The sequence below is a fragment of the Protopterus annectens genome, chromosome 10.part0, assembly GCF_019279795.1.
Source record: "Protopterus annectens isolate FY-2018-M chromosome 10.part0, PAN1.0, whole genome shotgun sequence".
Classification (NCBI taxonomy): Eukaryota; Metazoa; Chordata; order Ceratodontiformes; family Protopteridae; genus Protopterus; species Protopterus annectens.
The window spans coordinates 88,555,754-88,574,265 of NC_056744.1; the positions used below are offsets into that span (position 1 = coordinate 88,555,754).

An 18,512-nucleotide genomic window follows, 5' to 3' on the forward strand; every position below is an offset into this window, starting at 1 on the left:
TACCTACAAACTATTCTACCCTTTCTACTCTTCAAGCTTTCATGGTTTACTTAGACATATTCTTACCTTCATATTCCCATCCACCCTGCCTTCAGAAAATCATTGTTTTTTGGTTTTTGTTTTTTTTTAATGAATATCATTTTACTCAGTTTACTGCTTTGTCCTTTATGAATACGCTTAGAGCTGTAGACAGACCAAAGTGCCTGGCCCCAGTAGTGGCTTTGTCATATTTGGGGTATTCACATTTTCCCACAGTTGGGCGACCTTTTACTCCAGGCAGTATCCAGGTACATTCTTTTAAAGCACCTTTGTTACACAGTACATTTGATCCTGCTGGTGTTCAAGATCAACTACAAAAAAATGCCAGCTCACCCCTATCCAGCCATTGACCTTTCCTGGGATGACATCTAAGCACTTCTTCATGCATGCTTCCATTCCTCATGAGAAGGTCACCTATATAACCAAGGGAGTTTCTTCTTTCCACACAGGATCACTGCTCAGGCAGACAAGCTGTCAGGACTCATAACTGGTACCATCCCTATGGTACCCTCCCAGATTACATATGAGGAAAATACAGTGGCACCTGAAATCCGTGTGTTCTCAGCACCATCACCTTCTTGATGCCAATATTCCCCTTCTTCCATGTTTCAAGAAGGAACTCATTTGGTGGAGCAACCAGGTTACACTCAACCCCAGTCTCCCATTCATCCCAGCCCTGTGCAACCAAGTCCTCTTTACAGATGCTTCATTCAAGGCATGGACAGGGAACCACAGAGTTCAGGGGGAGTGGCTGACTTCTGTATTAATGGAACACATCAACTTAAAAGAAATGAGGGCACTTCTACATCCCTACAGATCTTCTCACTTATTTGAAAACCAGGCACTCTGATGGTGCACACGGACACCACCACCACCATGGTGATGTAGTTCATAAACAGGGAAGCACAAGATCATACCCTCTGTCCAGACTAGCACTAGAGGCTTGGCATGTAGCCTCCCAAATGAATCTGGTTCTTTCAGCCACATGCATTCCATCCCAGCAGAGTGAGTCGGCAGATTCTCTAAACAGGGATTTGGAATATCCACACGAATGGACATTGAGCACAGATATGTTCAAGACCATCACTGTCAGTGGACCTTTTTGTCTGTCTTGAAAACCACCTACTTCCCCTCTTCTGCACAAGAACCCAGACACATCCAGCTTGGTGAATAGATGCCTCTTGTGGATAGGGAAGTTCCTTTATGCATATCCACCTCCACCAATGTTACTGAGGCTCCTTCTCAAGGCACAGGAGGAGAACCCAAAACTTCCAGGTTCACTTGTCAAAGGGAAAGTTCTGTAGAATTCTTCAAAAAAACAGATCTAATCACCCATCAGAAAGGGCTACTCATTCACCCCAGTCTGATGTCCTTCAAGGATGCATCTGCAGTCCTTACAAATGGGTTGTCCTGTCGTCAGGCAGCCCTTCGGTCGGCCGGATTGCAAAGTCTGGGTCTGGCTTCGGCTGGTGTTGCACTTCACCCGACGTCATAGCTGCAGTTCTTCGGGTATAAAGGCATCAGCCGACGCCATTTTCCTCAGTCTTTCTTGCCGCGTGGCGCCCGAAGCAGAAGCTCAACATAGGCCTTTAGCTATACCTCCAGTTCTTTCTGTTGTAGATGATGCATTTAATGATGCTTGTACTGCTCCTGATTCCTTACCTCCAGCCCCTGCTAAGCCCGATAGGTTCTACAGGGTCCCGGACACACATCACCAAACAGCTAGCAGCACCCTTAGGCGGAAAGCTAGCCTTATTTTCAGAGAACTGGCATTACATCACAAGGGACAAGTGGATTTTGCAAACTATAGACCAAGGCTACAGGTTTCATTTCCATACTCTACCAGGAAAAAGGGGAATGCCAAACCTTCCACCAAATCAAAAGACAGAAGCTCTAAAACAAATAGCTCAATTAGTAAGAATGAGAGCTGTGGAAAAGGTACCATCTATGGAACAAGGAAAGGGATTTTACTCCAGACTCTTCCTGGTACCCAGAAAAGAGAAAAAATGGAGGCCTATTCTCGACCTGTCCGCTTTAAACACATTCCTCATTGTTCCAAAATTCAAAATGCTGACTCTACAGCAGCTTCTTCCCATGCTGGGCAAGGAGTCTTGGCTGGTAACTCTAGATCTCAAGGAGGCATACCTGCACGTCCCCATACGACCAAATTGCAGAAGATACCTCAGATTTCTTGCAGGATCAGAGCATTATCAATTCTCAGCATTGCCCTTTGGCTTATCTACTGCGCCCAGAGTGTTCACGAAATGCCTGGCATCAGTAATCGCTCATTGCAGAGTTTAGGGAATCCAAATTTATCCCTACCTAGACGACTGCCTGATACAAGCGGACAACAAAAACAAGCTAGCAGAAGATTTACAAAGAGTCATTTACTTGCTGCAAGCCCTGGGATATACAGTCAGTATAAAAAAGTCAAGGCTGATACCATCCCAAAGAATAACCTTTTTAGGTGCAGAGCTGGACACATCAAAGCAGATGGCATTCCTAACTGTGGAAAAACAAGAACAACTCCCTCTCTATTTCTTGGCATTAACAAAGCAGAACCATCTAACAGCAAGAAAAGTACTGCAAGCCCTGGGCTTCATGGCATCCTGCATAATTCTGGTCCCTCATGCCAGACTGCATATGAGAAAACTACAGTGGTACCTGAAGAATTTATGGTGTCAACACAAACACAGCCTAGAAACCAAAATTCCACTAATACCATGCCTGAAGCAGGAGTTCCTATGGTGGGCTCAGGCCTGTCAATCGAACACAGGTTTGCCCTTCTACAGCATTCCACCAAGCCAAACCATCACAACGGACGCCTCAGACCTCGGTTGGGGGGCCCACATGCTGGACAAGTGCATACAAGGCTTATGGACTCAAGATCAGCTTGCACCTACACATAAACCTAAAGGAAATGCTGGCAGTAAAATTGGCAATCCAGACATTCAGACCATTCCTCCAAGAAGGACAGTTGATGATAAGGACAGACAACACCACAGTTATGTGGTACATCAACAAACAGGGAGGCACACATTCATACCCTCTATGCCGGATGGCAATGGACCTATGGAATGTGGCTCTGAGCTACAACATTCAGTTGCAAGCAATTTTTGTACCGGGAAAAGAAAACATTCTAGCAGACATATTAAGCAGAACTACCACGGATGTCCACGAATGGAAGCTGCACCGGACATCTTCAAAGCCATCACAAGAAAATGGGGACTACCACAAATAGACTTATTTGCATCCCCACTCAATCACCAGCTAAAGAAATTCTGCACAAGGACGTACCACCCACTTGCATGGAAGGTGGACTCCCTATCTTTCAGTTGGAAAAACCTGACAGCATATGCATTCCCACCACTTCCTTTGATGCACAAGGTGCTTTTGAAGATCAAAGAGGAACGTCCAAGGATCATTCTAATAGCTCCAGACTGGCCAAGACAACATTGGTACCCATTATTAAGGAGCATGTCTCAGGAACAAATGTGGACACTACCCCTAATCCCATTGCTGTTAACTCAGAACAGCTACAACATCCTGCATCCAAACCTGAAAACTCTGCAACTGACTGCCTGGAACATTACATAAGAGCAACTAACCCAAATTTATCCCAAAGGGTTAAAGACATTATCCTTGAGGCTCGCAGACCTTCAACAAGAAAGAATTATGCAGCAAAATGGAAAAGATATCTCATTTGGAGTACTGCAAAGGGAAAAGACGTGTCTCTGGTAAACATAGCCAACATCCTGGAGTACTTGGCAGAGCTCTTCCATACAGGCCTGTCCTATTCCTCCATCAAGATACACGCATCAGCGATTTCGGCAGAATACACCTTGGACCCCCCCCTGTCGTCTCACAACCTCTGCTCAGGCCGTTTCTGAGAGGAATTAAAAATGTAAAACCTCCTAGGAAACCACCATTGCCAGCATGGGACTTGAACTTTGTGCTAGAAAAATTGACACTTCCTCCTTTCGAACCAGCAGCAACAGCAGAATTACAATACTTATCCTGGAAGACTGCTTTCCTGCTGGCAATCACCTCAGCAAGAAGGGTTTCTGAACTACAGGCATTAATGGCGGTGCAACCCTTCCTGATCTTCCATCAAGACAGAGTGTCCATGAGAACAAATCCTACATTTATGCCTAAGGTGGTATCCAGAGTGTCTTTAAACCAGGCTATCCACCTTTCTACATTCTACCCCAACCCACAGAACAGGGGAGAAAGACTGTTACATACCTTGGATGTGCATAGACAATTACGCTACTACCTGGACAGGACCAAGTCAAATAGAAAAACTGACCAGCTTCTGGTAGCATATGCAACAGGAAGGGAAGGAAAAGCAATTTCAAAACAGACAATCTCCAAGTGGATAGGAAATTGCATTAGATTTTGTTACTCCTTCCACGGAAAGAAAACCCCAGAGAACATCAGGCCTCACTCCACAAGGGCTACAGCCACTACTACAGCTTTCCTACGAGGGGTGGCTACCAAGGACATTATAGAGGCTGCTACTTGGACCTCCGTGCATACATTTGCCAAGCATTATAATTCACCATTATACTCTAGATCCCGAGCAGGGTTTGCCACTGCTGTTTTGCAAGGGATCCTAGCTACACCATAATCTCTTTTTTCCTCCTCCCCTAGTTTGGCTATGGTATTCTACCCATTTGTAAGGACTGCAGATGCATCCTTGAAGGACATAGTACAGTTTTGTACCTACCATAAATGTAGATGTCCGATAGGAATGCATCTGCAGTCAGGATTACCCGCCCGCCTTCCCACTGTGGTACTCTAGGGTACATGCCACCTTTCAGCTAGCTTGGGGGGGGGATCTATTATGGTGTATTTGTTTGTATATATGTACATACATGCTTATTTTATGTGTTTGCTCTCTACTATTTGGCAACATTGGCATTTATCCAAATTTAGCCATCCAAGAGGGCACCTGGCATCTGGGGCAAGAAACACTGAGGAAAATGGCGTTGGCTGATGCCTTTATACCCGAAGAACTGCAGCTATGACGTCGGGTGAAGTGCGACACCAGCCGAGGCCAGACCCAGACTTTGGAATCCGGCCGACCGAAGGGCTGCCTGACGACAGGACAACCCATTTGTAAGGACTGCAGATGCATTCCTATCGGACATCTACATTTATGGTAGGTACAAAACTGTACTTTCTCTCCCCTGACTCTTTGGATGATAGGATTATAATCCTTTCCGAAAGCACTACTTTTTTTTTTTTTCTGAAGAGGTGAATCGGATTCTACAAGAAGCCAGAAAACCTAACACAAAGTCTTACATGGCCAAGTGGAAGATTTTCTATCTGGTGTTCTAAGCAAAAACTCCAACCCCTTTAAATGGACACCTCCCACAGTCTTATAATACTTGTGTGATCTTTTGCACTCAGAGTTGTCCTACTGTTCATTAAAAATCACTTATTGGCCATTAAGGCTTGTCTACCTGTGGGGGACCCCTTCTTATATCCAAGGACAGCAGTTAACACTTTTTTTAAGGGGAGTTTTACACCTTAATCCCCAGGGAAACCTATTGCTCCTCCTTGGGACCTTAACATTGTTTTGGAAAAGCTAACTTTACCTCCTTGTGAGCCAGCTGCGTCAGCTACTGTAAAATTCTGCACTTGGAAAACAGTGCTCCTCTTGACATTGTTTTCAGCCAGCAGGGTCTCAGAAATGTAGGCTGTCATAGCTGTTCTTCCCTTCCTTATCTTCCACAATGATTGGGTAATTCTTATGGCCAGTGCATCCTTCGTGCCAAAAGCGGTCATTTAACTTGCACTGAACCAGGTGATCAGCCTGCCTACCTTCTCTGATTCTCAGAATGGGGGAAAGAATACTGCACTCTTCAGACATTCAGACAGCTGAGGTTTTACCTGGATAAAACTAACAACATCAGAAAAACAAATCAACTGTTTTCCATTATGGAATCCTGATTAGGCCACGTAGTTTCCAAACAGTCTGTTGCCTCCTAGATCTCAAAGGCTATTTCCTTCATCTGTACTCAGCATGGAAAGACTCTACCTTACTGCTCAAAAGCCCATTCCACTCGAGCAGTAGCTCCCTCAGATGCTTTCTACAAAGGTGTTGATATCGGCTCCTCATTAGACGCAGTCACCTGGTCTTCTGTTCACACCTTCACTAAACACTACAAGTTGGATGTTTTCTCAAGGGCCAGTGCAGTGTTTGTCAAACATTTTGTCTGGCCTCTTGGACTTTTTCTCTTCTGGATCCTTCTAACCTACCACCCTTTTTCTCTACATCTCTTGGAATGACTTATCTGTTAAGAGTACTGCAACAGTGTATCAGTCAGGAAATAAGTACAGCTGTGTAAGAACTTAACGTAACAGTAGATGTTCTTCTGATCACTCTTGCAGTATTCTTTCCTTCCCACCAAACCCCTTTCTTTACTCCTTTGCCTCTCAATGGCACTAACACTTAACCTTTCCTACACGCAAGCACATTCTATACCACAGAGCCTTAGTTTCAGAGGGAGAACTTGCTTACCCTGTTCAGCCTAAGTCGCTTCTAGTTGACCTTCTCTTCTTTGGATGTCTTCAGGCCAATGCTGGCTTAGAGATAGTCTGAGGATCTTGTACGTACATATGCTTTTATATCCCCGATGCCTATGAGCTGAGGTCATCGCCTGGACATGAGTCATATTAAGGTAAAGCTTGATGCCCCCAGCCGGATGTCAGCGAGCAAAACCCATCTGTTAAGCATATGGCAACAGTGATCAGTAGGACATCTGTTCAGGTAAGTTCTTACATGACTGTACTTTCCCCACCTTCTCCTCCAGGTACTATTCTGCCAAGACTTACACAGTGGACACCTTTAGAATGGTGTGGAAGTAAGGTTTGCTGTGTGCATTCCCCCCATGTTATCCCAAGGGTTGGGTACATTCAGCATGGTGTGGAAGGAAGCCTTCATTCCCTTACTCCAGTTGTATTATTTATAATTATTGTATTATAGAAAGAGTTATACTCATTTTGGTTTCCTTCTACGGATCCAGGCAAGCCTAGTTTTCTGCACTGCTTCAGATGGTCTGATGAGAGTCCTTGCCCCTATCTGAGCACAGCATACTCTTTTAGCAGGAAGGTTTCAATGTGCATCCAAATCTGAGATCCCTGTGGGTGGTACTTTAATCAGGATAGACCCCAAAATGTGTTGATCTGTATCCTGCAATAGGCCAAGTACTGTGAAGTCATACTTGGGTAAACAAAAGAGATTCTGAGAATGTTCTAGCACCAGGAATATACTCGAGCAATTTAGAAACAAAATACTAATACTGTATGCAGAGCAGCTGCTAACTAAAGTTGTCCTTTATACTTTTAACTGCACCTCCCTGGCATTTCTGCATACCTGCTGAGAATAATCCCTTTTCCCAACACTGCACAGAATGAACAAGCAGTTTCTGAAGGAGTACTTATATTTAAAGCCACCATGGAAACAGAGCCTGCTTCCTTGAAAAATGAAGTTCTAGCCATAATAGCTGATACTAGCTTCCTTTCAGTTGAAGGTTTTCTGCTCCTCTTAAATTCCTATCCTAGAGAATTTTTTTTTTCTGGTAGGCATTAAGTCATACAGAAGAATTTCTTGGGTCCAGGCTGTCATGTGCAAAAACTTGTGTATAGCTTTCAAGAATTACTAGGTCAAAAGTGTTATAAAAAGATGAACTCCAATTAGACCTTGTAACTGCCAGCCTTTTCCCCCCTCCACACTGGCAAAATAAGAGGGAAAGATTACTGCACCTACTAAACGTCTGGTGCTGAAGTTTTACATTCTGAGAACTAGGGATGTCAGTCAGTGCTTCCAGCTGTTTATCTCATTCCAGCTTGTGAAGAAGTAGTTATTTTCTTCAGACGCTGTCCAGATGGTTAGCAAGCTGTGTAGCCTTATGTTAAAGAATGTCTGGGATGGATTCTTCTAGAGTGATTGCAACCTTTGCAGCTTTCTTTAAAATGGCTTCATTTTAAGGCATCTGTAAAGCAGCATTGTGGACATCAGCCCGCACCATTTATAACCACTATGTATTTGTCAGAGAGCATAGTGTCTTTCACTTCTGGCCTGCTGTAGGGATTGTTATTCCTCAGTTAGGTCTAGTACAGGAGTGTCCAACCCATGGCCCGCGGGCCGCATGCGGCCCTCAGAGCTCTTCCATGCGGCCCGCGACCCTTAAATTTAAATTTAATTTTAATTTAACTTTTTTTCCGTGTGTTTACATGTCCGCGTACTTTTGGTGTTCTGTGCATGCGCCAACTTTTTCATACCAGCGTCATTCCGCTGGTATGCGCATGCGTGAAAACACCGTTTGGTCGTTTTTTACAGTTCTGGTAAAGCTGAAGGAAGGAGCGAGATCGTGGAGAAAGGATTTATTTTATTTCGGAGTACACACTGACTACAGTTACACTACAACATAGCAAAAGGTAAGGTAAGTAATTTTGTGAGTTTAATAACGAGTGCATTTGATGTGTAGTAGATGGTTAATCACAGTCCATATTCCATTAGCTGTCTCTGGAGAGTCAAAGATAACACATTTTTTGTTCCCACACATTATTTAAGAAGAAAGACAATAGTATAATGGACTAATATTGAACCCTTTTGATACAGTATGCTATAGTATACAACTTTGTTGACTCACGCAACTATGGATATTAGCAGCATTTGTATATTAAAGTAATTAAGAGTGGTGCACTCAGTGTAAGACAGCAATGTGGAATCTGTAAGCTGGCACTGTTTGGCGTACAAACACACTTGCACACAGTGAAAGAATCCCTGTGGGATGTACAGATATTGAGTTATCGTAAGGTTATTTGTTGGAACTTATAAAATTAAATAATACAAACTATTTCCATTAATAATGCAAAAAATGGAATGTAATAGTGTCATGTTAAATTAAGCCTATGCAAGCAGCAAATGTTAGTTAGGCAAAAAGTGACAGTGAAAGAAGATGGATAAGATAAACAAAGTCAGAGATGTAACCAAGTAGAAGACTGGCGATTTTCAGATATTAAGACCAATATTTGCCAAACAGAAGGTCATGCATTAGCTAGGAGCATGGTAGTGGTATCTGCAGCCTGAAGTGAACTGGTATACATGCACACTGAAATTAATATTGTGGTATGCACAGAACTTGATGTATTGAAAACTCTAGCAAAAAGTTATAAAAATATTAAATATTTTTAATTTTCCATTAGTAATGCAAGACTGGTTGGTTAATACTGTTGTGTTGCAAGTGTTATAAAAAATGTCTCTAGTCTAAAACATGATGGGTAACCTGAAAGTATCCAGAGGCACAAATGTTTGGTAATGCAGTAATGAAAATAGGCAATAATTTCATATCTGCATTAATATCATAACACCTGTGTGATCTCCAGGGAAATATGCTGACATGTTATACACAACATTAAGGCACCAAATTTTGTCACTGGTACTGCTATCTAGCACCATATTGTGTCACTGGTACTTGCTATCTAGCTTACACTGCTTTATAGATTAATAGAGTTGTGTTGAAATATTGCAAATGTGTTATAAGCATAATTTGCATATTTTGTGCAATACCACAAACTGAGTCTATCAGGTACACTTACACAGATATAACTCTTTTTACCATAACACTATTTGCTTGCTGAGATGTACAGTTTTTTCATAAATCTGCAATACGAAATCAGCTAGCTAAATGGAACCACCAGAGAAAAGGAGGTAGCATGTTGCATCTAACAGTCTGAGTTATACCTTCAATAACTGTTTTTTTTAATAATTAGAATGAGATATTGAATTTTAGGGCAAATATTATGCATTTATTAATTTATTTATTGTTCAAATTCACCTACAATACAGCCAGTGGGCTGACTTTGTATTAGTCCGCATAAACCTGTGGTGTTTTGCTCTTTAGTTTATGATGCGTTGTTTTTTTTTTTTTTTGCTCTTCAGTTAATGTGAGAGACCTTTTTTTTTTTGGTCCTCACTTGCCGTTTGCCCCCAGACCATTTCTGTTGACTCAATGCGGCCCTTGCAACTGAAAAGGTTGGACACCCCTGGTCTAGTACTTGCACTGCAGTAAGGAGTAATACTGTAGCAGTGATCCATATGGTGAATGTAGTACAGTTATAGTACTTGCACTGCAGTAAGGAGTACTACATGGTGAATGTAGTACAGTTATATGTGCAGCCAAACTTTATATTAGATGTTTGAGTTATCACTGCAGCATAGGTTCTCGCCAATAAACTCTGGACTGGAGAATATTTCATGCCTACACGAGGGTGATTGCTCCTAATGTTGCCCACTTTGTTAGTCATCCAAGAAAGGCAGTCTCTTTGTAAATATTCCCCCCCAAAAAAAAAACAGTACACACTGTTGATAGTTTGAGCCATTGTGGAGCTAAAAGATGAAGGGGTGTAGTGGACACTGTGTGCCAGTAGAGAGTTGGATACATTCAAGCATCTATTTTCCACCAAAAGGACTGAATTTATCATGAGCGTCTTTATACCACACATCTGTCGGTGACACTGTAGTCAGATGTGCATCCAAAGCAAGCTTGGAGGTCAGTCTGGAAGTCAGATGTTTGGACTTTCAGAAAGTCCTAGAGTAATAAGTACTACTGTATGGATGGTCAACTTGAATATCTGCTGTCAAGAAAAGTTCCATACACCTGTACTTAATCATGTGTGTGATGAGAGAGATTTAGTAGTTTCAAAAGTGCTAGCCAAGATGATTTCCTCCTGAGATGTGCTGCCTGCCTCATTTCCTTGTGCAGTTTTCACTCTTGTTTAATTTCTGTACTTGTTTAGGGTGTTGTAATTTTGTGACAGGAGTGAACCCCATTCCTACATCATGATGTAGTTTAAGTTCGCATAATTGGTTGTGCTTCAGTCTTTGATGCTCATCAAGAGTTCTTTTTTCAGTCCCCACAGTGTACCCAGATTTGCCTTCTGAAGTTTACTTGGAATTACCTGTACTGGTAGTATGTTTAAGCATGCTTGGAGATTCCTTCAGCCAAGCTGCTCCTTTTGCCACTGAAAGTATTTGGGCGTCCTTATAACAAGTTACTTGAGTTTCAGCTTATAAGTCTTAGTAACTTGTAACGTTTAGTGTGAAAGACACTACAGTTACTGGATATAGCTGTTTCAATAATGTGTGCATGAGATGAATAATTTAAGAAGATGGGGTGCCTATTTATGGAATACATTTACCCTCCCTATTGTAATTGTGTACCATTTGGCTTTGTAAAGATGACCTGAATGGTTGTGACCTCATACGAAGTGCCTGGTGAGGATACCCAAAGTTTAAAATTTGGTGAATGTAAAATTACTCAATATACCTTTTGAAGGATCACCATACCATGAGTCGTGTGCCTGCACATGCAGTGTTTTCTTCTGCACCAAGCTGCCATGGGAGCCTGTTTCCATCATTCCCCTTGGCCTTTGTCAGGAATCTGTTCTAGTATTGAGGAGTCCGTTTACAAGTCGACAGATAAGCTGCCCTGTTTTAGCTGCTTTTTGTGACTTTTCACAGCCAGCTTCTATAAGCAGTAAGCACATTTCTCAAGCCCAGGTAGTTGGTGTGATAGTCAAGATTTCATCTTTGAGTCATGTAGTTGTCTTCAATGGCACATTTTTGTATAAAACATAATATCTTGGATTTTGACAGCAAAGGAGTACTTTGGCCGCCTAGTATGTCCATATTCTCTGTATGCAGGTAGGCTGCAAATTCCAACAGCTTTATCCCACTTATTAAGAACTGTATGTCTTTCCCATGCACTCCTGAATTCAGTTAGCTTCTGACCATAATTCTGTGTCATAAAGGCTTTTTCAGTCATTTACCATCCTTTCTGTGAAAAAGAAAATCTGTGGAATTATACTCCCTTCTGTATCCTGTGAGCCTCTCCATCTTGTAGCTTCCAACTTTACTACTGTAAATGTTTTTTAGAATGATGGTACATCTGAATTCTCTGAGCTCTTTAAATATACATAAGATTTTCTATCACATTTTCCTGTTCAGACTTTTTTCTGTTTTGAGATTTGTAATTCCTTTTAAAATATTATCCCTTATTTAAGTCAGAAGAGAGACTCCTGTAACACATTGTAAAGGATGACATTTCTGGTAAACACTGCATACCTGTTTTAAATATACATTAACATAAGTCATTGTGCTGGGAATGTGTGCCATTTTTAAGGCTCTGGGTTTGTTTACCAGTTAAGGTTGTGTACCTTGAGAGAAGGTGGGATCCCTAGGTCAGTCCAAAAAAAAAATCATACATTTGTGATATTTCGGTAGCTGCCGCTGAATTCTGTGATCTTACAGTAATATTTTGAGTATGTTTGGATACCACTTTCTGTGAGAGTAGCTCGTGCTTATTCTGATTTGTTGTGCTCTGTATGTTTACTAGCTATTTCACACGCAGTCTAAGTACCACATCAGACATCATTATTATCCAGAAATTAAAGATATAGATGTTATAACCTCTGTTTGTACAAAGTTAACCCACTGCTGGATTAGTGTAATGGTAGTGTGATTGCAGGATGCATGAAGAAAGGGAAACCATTAGGGATGAAGCGCCAGAATGCTTTGAATTAGCTTAACGTCTGTTGGAGGTGGGATGTAGCATGTCAAAGGAGATGAAGTTGTGTGTGTGGGGACTTAAATTACTGAGAAAATGCGACATGGTCTGTGTGCAGTTAGTAACCAAGGGGTTTACTTAACTGCAGATGCACTCGGATGTAATGAATTAACTCCTACTGACACCTCTAGGCGTCAAATATTGCTTGTTCATATTTGCATCAGTAATTCCAAAACCATGCTATGTACAAGGTTTTAAAAGATTTCTTCTTAAAGCTTACACAATGGCAAACTCAACTGCATTAATATTTGATCCCTGTCTAGTGCAAGTAAATAAACTGTTTTTATAATATTAATTTATGTAAATATAATTTTCACATTTTTCTAAATATCTCAACAGCCAAGTGACACAGAACTCCCTAGCCTCATACGAAAGCCCTCGGCTAGATGAATAAAATGCTGCGGACAGTATGTGTGTAACTTGAGTGGTTGCTGAGATATTGTAAACTGTTTACAAAATATTACAAATGTAGTCGTTACTGTTTTTACTGTGACTTGTAGAATTTGGTTTAAGACCTAGAACCTGAAGAATACTACCAGTATAAAACTAGGTTGTGCTGAAGAGACTGCCATTTACACTTCTTTCATAACCCTTGTAGTTCCAGAAATATGCATATTTCTTTGAAATGTGAGGACATTTGATTTTGTCAAAAGGCTTAGGCTCCACCCATTGGAAGTTAGAGTGCAAACTTCCTGAGCTTCATTGGAGTGAATGAGTTAAAGATGTGATGCTTATGGGTAGTCAAGAGAATACATAAGATTAACTAATGCGCGACCTGTGACAAGGCTGATGATTTTAATATATTGCAGCTATGAATCTGTAGCCTGCCCATGAAAATTAATAGGCCTGAGGGAGAAAGGTTCACTGTGTGAAATGCATATATTCTGTTAATGGTCCAAATTCAGCTCGAATGCAAGTCTTTCATGGTAGCATTTTGCACATTAGAACAATAAGAATGAATGGAACAGTATTGCATGCGCCATAAAAAGCCTGTCATTCAGGTCATTTTCTGAATCAGTAGCTTTCATGGAAGATAGTTTTGAGTATTCTTTCTTTGAATCCATAGTTAGTCGAAAATAGCAAGCCCTGGATACAGTACAATGTTCCCGGATGTGTGGCTCCACTCACAGAATATGTATGCCAGTGCCAGCATTGATTTCCTGGCTAAACTGGTTTTTAAGCCTAATGGGAGTGAGGTGCCAGCTTTATGCCACTGCAACACCCTGTGGGTGTGTGTCATACCCACAGGGACTGTGGAGTTTAAAATCCAGTGAAAGCTTCTTTGCAATCTGCTGGACCACTGGAGGTGTTTCACACTGTGGGCTCAGAGTAATGGACATTGTATGACATTTACAGACCAAATAATTGGTAAGAGCTACTATAGGAGCATTAAAAGAAAGTTTAGTCTCTCCTCCCTCTTTGATGTCCACAGTCTGAGCTTCTCTGTCTTTCCTGTTCTCCACTGATGGTGGAGAAATCAATGAACTTTAAAAGGTGAAACGGGACAGATTCTGCATAGGACTTAGCTGAAACTGTAAAACGTGGTAACTGCCTACTCAGCTCTTAATATTAAGGAGCTGTCACCTGTGAGGCCTCCCTTCATTTTGTGGGAGAGAAGACCTCCTAAGATTTCCCTAGCGTGATACAGCTGACATTTAAGTGAATTCAAGAGTGATCAGATTTGTATTAATTTTCTCTTTGAACTGAAGGGGCTTTTAATCAATTTGTGTAAATTCAAGCTACTGTTCTGAATTTCCTAAGATGATGTGAATCTGTTTTTGCAGGCCTCTACTTGTTGATCTGTATTGATCGATTTTGGAATGTGGCTCTCATCCTCTGTATGCTGTCAGTAGTTGTAAATATCCCTTGTATTAATTTCCTTAATATGGCTTTACTTTGCTTGAATTGTACTTCAGTTTTTCTGGTATGCTGCTGAGTAATATCACCTTCTGTTTTTGATGTGCTTAAAATATTTGTCTGTGGTTCAGCTTGTGAATGTCGGTGGTCTTCATCCCAGCCATCCAGTTAACCTGTTGCAGTGTAGTGCAGCATTTCCTTATGAATGACAAATTGTTTCTTCACCTTTTAAACGCAGGCATCTCTGGATCAGCCTACGCAGACAGTGGTGATGCATCGCACAGAGCCCACCTCTCTACAGAACATGGCTCTCCAACTGGCCGAGAAACTGGGAAACCTTGTCGATAACAATGAGCGTATTTTTGACTTAAAACAGGGTACCTATGGAGGCTACTTCAGTAGAGGTATGCTGAAGCAAGTAATGCTGTATTTGTCGCTATTGCTAAGGGACAGAATTGTAATGCTTTGTATTTGTTTGCACACTTATATGTACCAGCCCAGATTGGGAGTGTGAATTACCGTTACTTTTATTTTAGTTATTGACATTTGTTTACCAGGAAAGTCTGACTGGGTAATAAATACCCATTTTCAGCAGAGGCCCAGGTAGCTTATGAAGTGTGATGGATTGGGGGTGTCACACTGTGTAACCCTGCTGGATGACTAGTGTGTGTTTTCATTTATGATGCTTGACATGGGTTTTGAAGTGCATTTATCACAACTGTTGTCTCAAGGTTCACTCCAACAGCCATTCCTTTAATGTAATCATTACCGATTTAACATCCGTTTCAGGTGTCCGTAATTATGCATAAAATACAAAACTAATAAGTGTTTCCTGTTTATACATAGCTGGGTTTCAGTATTGTACCAAATGCCAAGTCCTGTATTTTCAGGCCCATAAGTCTGATTTTCAGAGAGTTACATCCGTATGGGTACAGGTGCACTGAAAGACAAGTAGCTTTGTTTTATGAATGTCATGGGAAGGTCTGCAGTCTTACTCTGCCAGTGTTGCAGCTCGTCGGTGGGAGGAGGCCTGTTTTTCCAAGCATTCTTGAATCTTTTTACTGACCTACACTGTGCCATGTTACTGTTCTCAAATGCTAGTTCTTAGAAGCAGATTTTGATTTATCCTCCTTTTGCAGTCGTATCTGATTGCCTCTCCAAGTACTCAGTACTCACCATAATGGTACATTTTCAGGTAAGGGGATCACTGCTGTAGTATGGGCTCATACCATACCATCAATTGTTTTGTTTATAAACTTCACCCATCTGATGGGGAGAGTGGATTAGGGAGTGCTGTCCTCAAGTTATTGGGTCTTCCATTTAAGACAGCTGGAGTAATTGTAATCCTTCATTCTGGAGGGTCTGACCCTACTGTCTAGAATGCTGCCTCAGACACGAGAACACTTGTTGGTTCATAGGTTGGTACTAGGCTATCGGCCCTAGGGGCCTGTACAAGCCTAGCCATAACAATTCCCTGTCTATTTCTTCCCACACTGTTTACTTCCCTGGTGACTTCTTTACACTACATAAAATGCACAGAACGTATTGCAAACTGCTGTTCAGTTTACTACCAAATGTCATACTAATTCCCTGTATTTGGGGAGGAAGACCTCTCTAACCTTGGGATATCTGACAGCTTTTGAAGTCTGTCCAGAAGAACAGGCATGTAAAATGTACTACAGCAGTTGTGCAATTCAGACATAAACTGTGTATGGTGAATATGCAATCAGAACTGTACCATATGCACTGGTGGTACCCCTGTAACTGTTTTACAGTCTCTGGGGAAGGCTTACAGTTCTGGTTAGCGGGATGATGGCCACTCTGTCCCCCACCATCACACTTAGGCACTAGTCATTTTCTCTGTTTGAGAAAGGGTTGGAACTTGAGGGGATCTTAACTGACTTGGGTTAGCAAAAATTGAGGCTGAATTATTTTTTTAAAAGTACTTTAATTTGCTGCTATACCATCTGTAGCCTATTTACAGTATTCACTCTGCATGAAACATTGAGACCATAAAACCATGTTCCTCTTGTAACAAATGAGCCATGGTATGCATTTGTAGTCACGGTCACAGCTTCTTGCAGTGAATAAGACTTTGTTGTTGTTTGCAGATCAAAAGGGTTCCTACCAGCAAAAACAGAACTACCAACGAGGCTACCGTAACCAACCACAGTCACAGAGAGAATACTAATCTGTTGTATTTATTGGGACACCACCTTCTGGAAAGGCTTGTGAAGCCATTGCTTTGTGGAGCTCTGGAAAAGACAGATGGATTACTTGTGCATTGGAAACTACTTTTGTTTCAGCATTTGCATTCACATTTGCATATTTTACTGTTGTGTACTGCAGAAATGCATTAAAGATTTATACCTGTGACCGTCATTTTATTTTGTGTGTTTGAACAGTTTTTGTTTGGAATTTGCTGTGCATTGTTCTCAGAAATTTAGTATTTTTGTTTCCAGTTTTGTCCACGGGCAGTCATGGTAAAAACCCTTCATTCTCAGGCAAGAGGTTAAACTATGAATCAGTGGGTCTGACCAGTATCAGGAAAGGACTAATATGTAATTTTATTATTTAATTGGATATGTAGGCTAATCTGTATGGAATTTCATTTGTCTTGACTTAAACCGAAGGTATTTGGAAAAGTGCAATGTGATGTTGTTAATCTTCTTTCCATTCATCACTGATGGATTCAGTTCCGAGCCCTTGGAACCGAGTCTGCCTGATACCAAGCTCGCGCCAGCCAAAAACTCTCGAGCTAAGCTTCTACCCACAACGCCCTTCTCCCTGTTACCTTAGATCTCGTTTCCCGCTTAGCCGTAAAGCCGCGTTTCAGCCGAGCTCTCAGCTAAGTGGAAACTTTTTGATATTTTGTGGAAAAATTTGTGTATTTCCTTGTCGTCTGTGACTTACATCTATTAATATTTATATTTACAGTTAGATTTGCACCCTTTTTTACTTCTACCTGTTTGGTAATCTTTTAAGTACCATTGGTGGTACGGCCTTCTCTCTTTACCCTTGTGGTATTCCTTGAATACCATCGCTGGTATTTCTTGCCTTCCCTTTTTCTGTCTAGTTGTGTGTTTTTGACTCTTTGGATAGATACTGTGTGCATTTAGATAGATTTAGACAGAGAGAGTAGAATTTACATTTTTCTCTGAATATTTTGTTTGTTGTGTAACTTTATGATGACTGATAAGAAGGGTACATCGGGCTTTAAGCATTGTACTTCTTGTAATGGTAAACTTCTGAGTAGTGACTCTCACGATGATTGTGTCTATTGCTTGGGGGTGCCCCATCTCACGGTGCATCCCCCCTATATGATTTGTCAAAGTTTCAGCCAGCACACACTGAACGAACACAAGACTAAATTAATACTATTAAGGGGCCTGCTTAAGTCGCCCCTTTCAGAGGCCCTTTTTGCAACAGAGGTCTCAGCCCCTCCTAGGAAGGATAAGAAAAGGCCCCATTCAGTTCCCTCGTCACCCTAGGGTGACAAGGGTAAGTCTGTGAAACCTGAAGTGCAAAAACTTTCTTTGGAGCATAAATCGGCCTTGTCGACACCGACCTCGTCTGCCCCAGGTACTTTGACTGTTTCTATATCGGTGCCAGCTTAGGCTCTGACACAGTCTCCGGCACCGACTATAGACCTTGCCTCGCCTACTATGACTTTGGCACCGGGTGCTGCTTCGGCACAGTGCACGCCTTCGACGCCTATCTCTGCAATGACAACTGAACCTCCCGCATCGGCTCCGAGTGCCCCTTCAGCAGCGAGCTCTTTTACGGTTCCGACAAGAATGGATTTGGCCCCACTGCTTCCTGTCTCCAAACTTGAGACATCAGTGCCAGTAGATTCCACACCACAGACCTGACACACTGTCCATAGACCAGTTTCTAGGTCAAGTGTATAGCCCATTTCTAGATCAACCTGTCTGTCGGGAGTATCCACTAGATCCACCAGGAGCCTTTCAGAAC

At 41.8% G+C, this 18,512-nt stretch overlaps 1 protein-coding gene across 2 annotated transcripts in view; it reads left to right on the top strand.

The window, feature by feature from the left end:
• Window positions 1–16,919, top strand: part of EIF3C (eukaryotic translation initiation factor 3 subunit C) — a 484,610-nt gene extending 467,691 nt beyond the window's left edge. For both annotated transcript variants that reach the window (XM_044085060.1, XM_044085061.1), the window contains exons 20-21: window positions 14,776–14,941; window positions 16,649–16,919. In XM_044085060.1, coding sequence (XP_043940995.1) covers window positions 14,776–14,941; window positions 16,649–16,728 — 246 coding nt within the window. In that variant the 3' untranslated portion in view covers window positions 16,729–16,919. The remainder of the gene's footprint in view (window positions 1–14,775; window positions 14,942–16,648) is intronic.
• The last annotated feature ends 1,593 nt before the right edge of the window (window positions 16,920–18,512 follow it).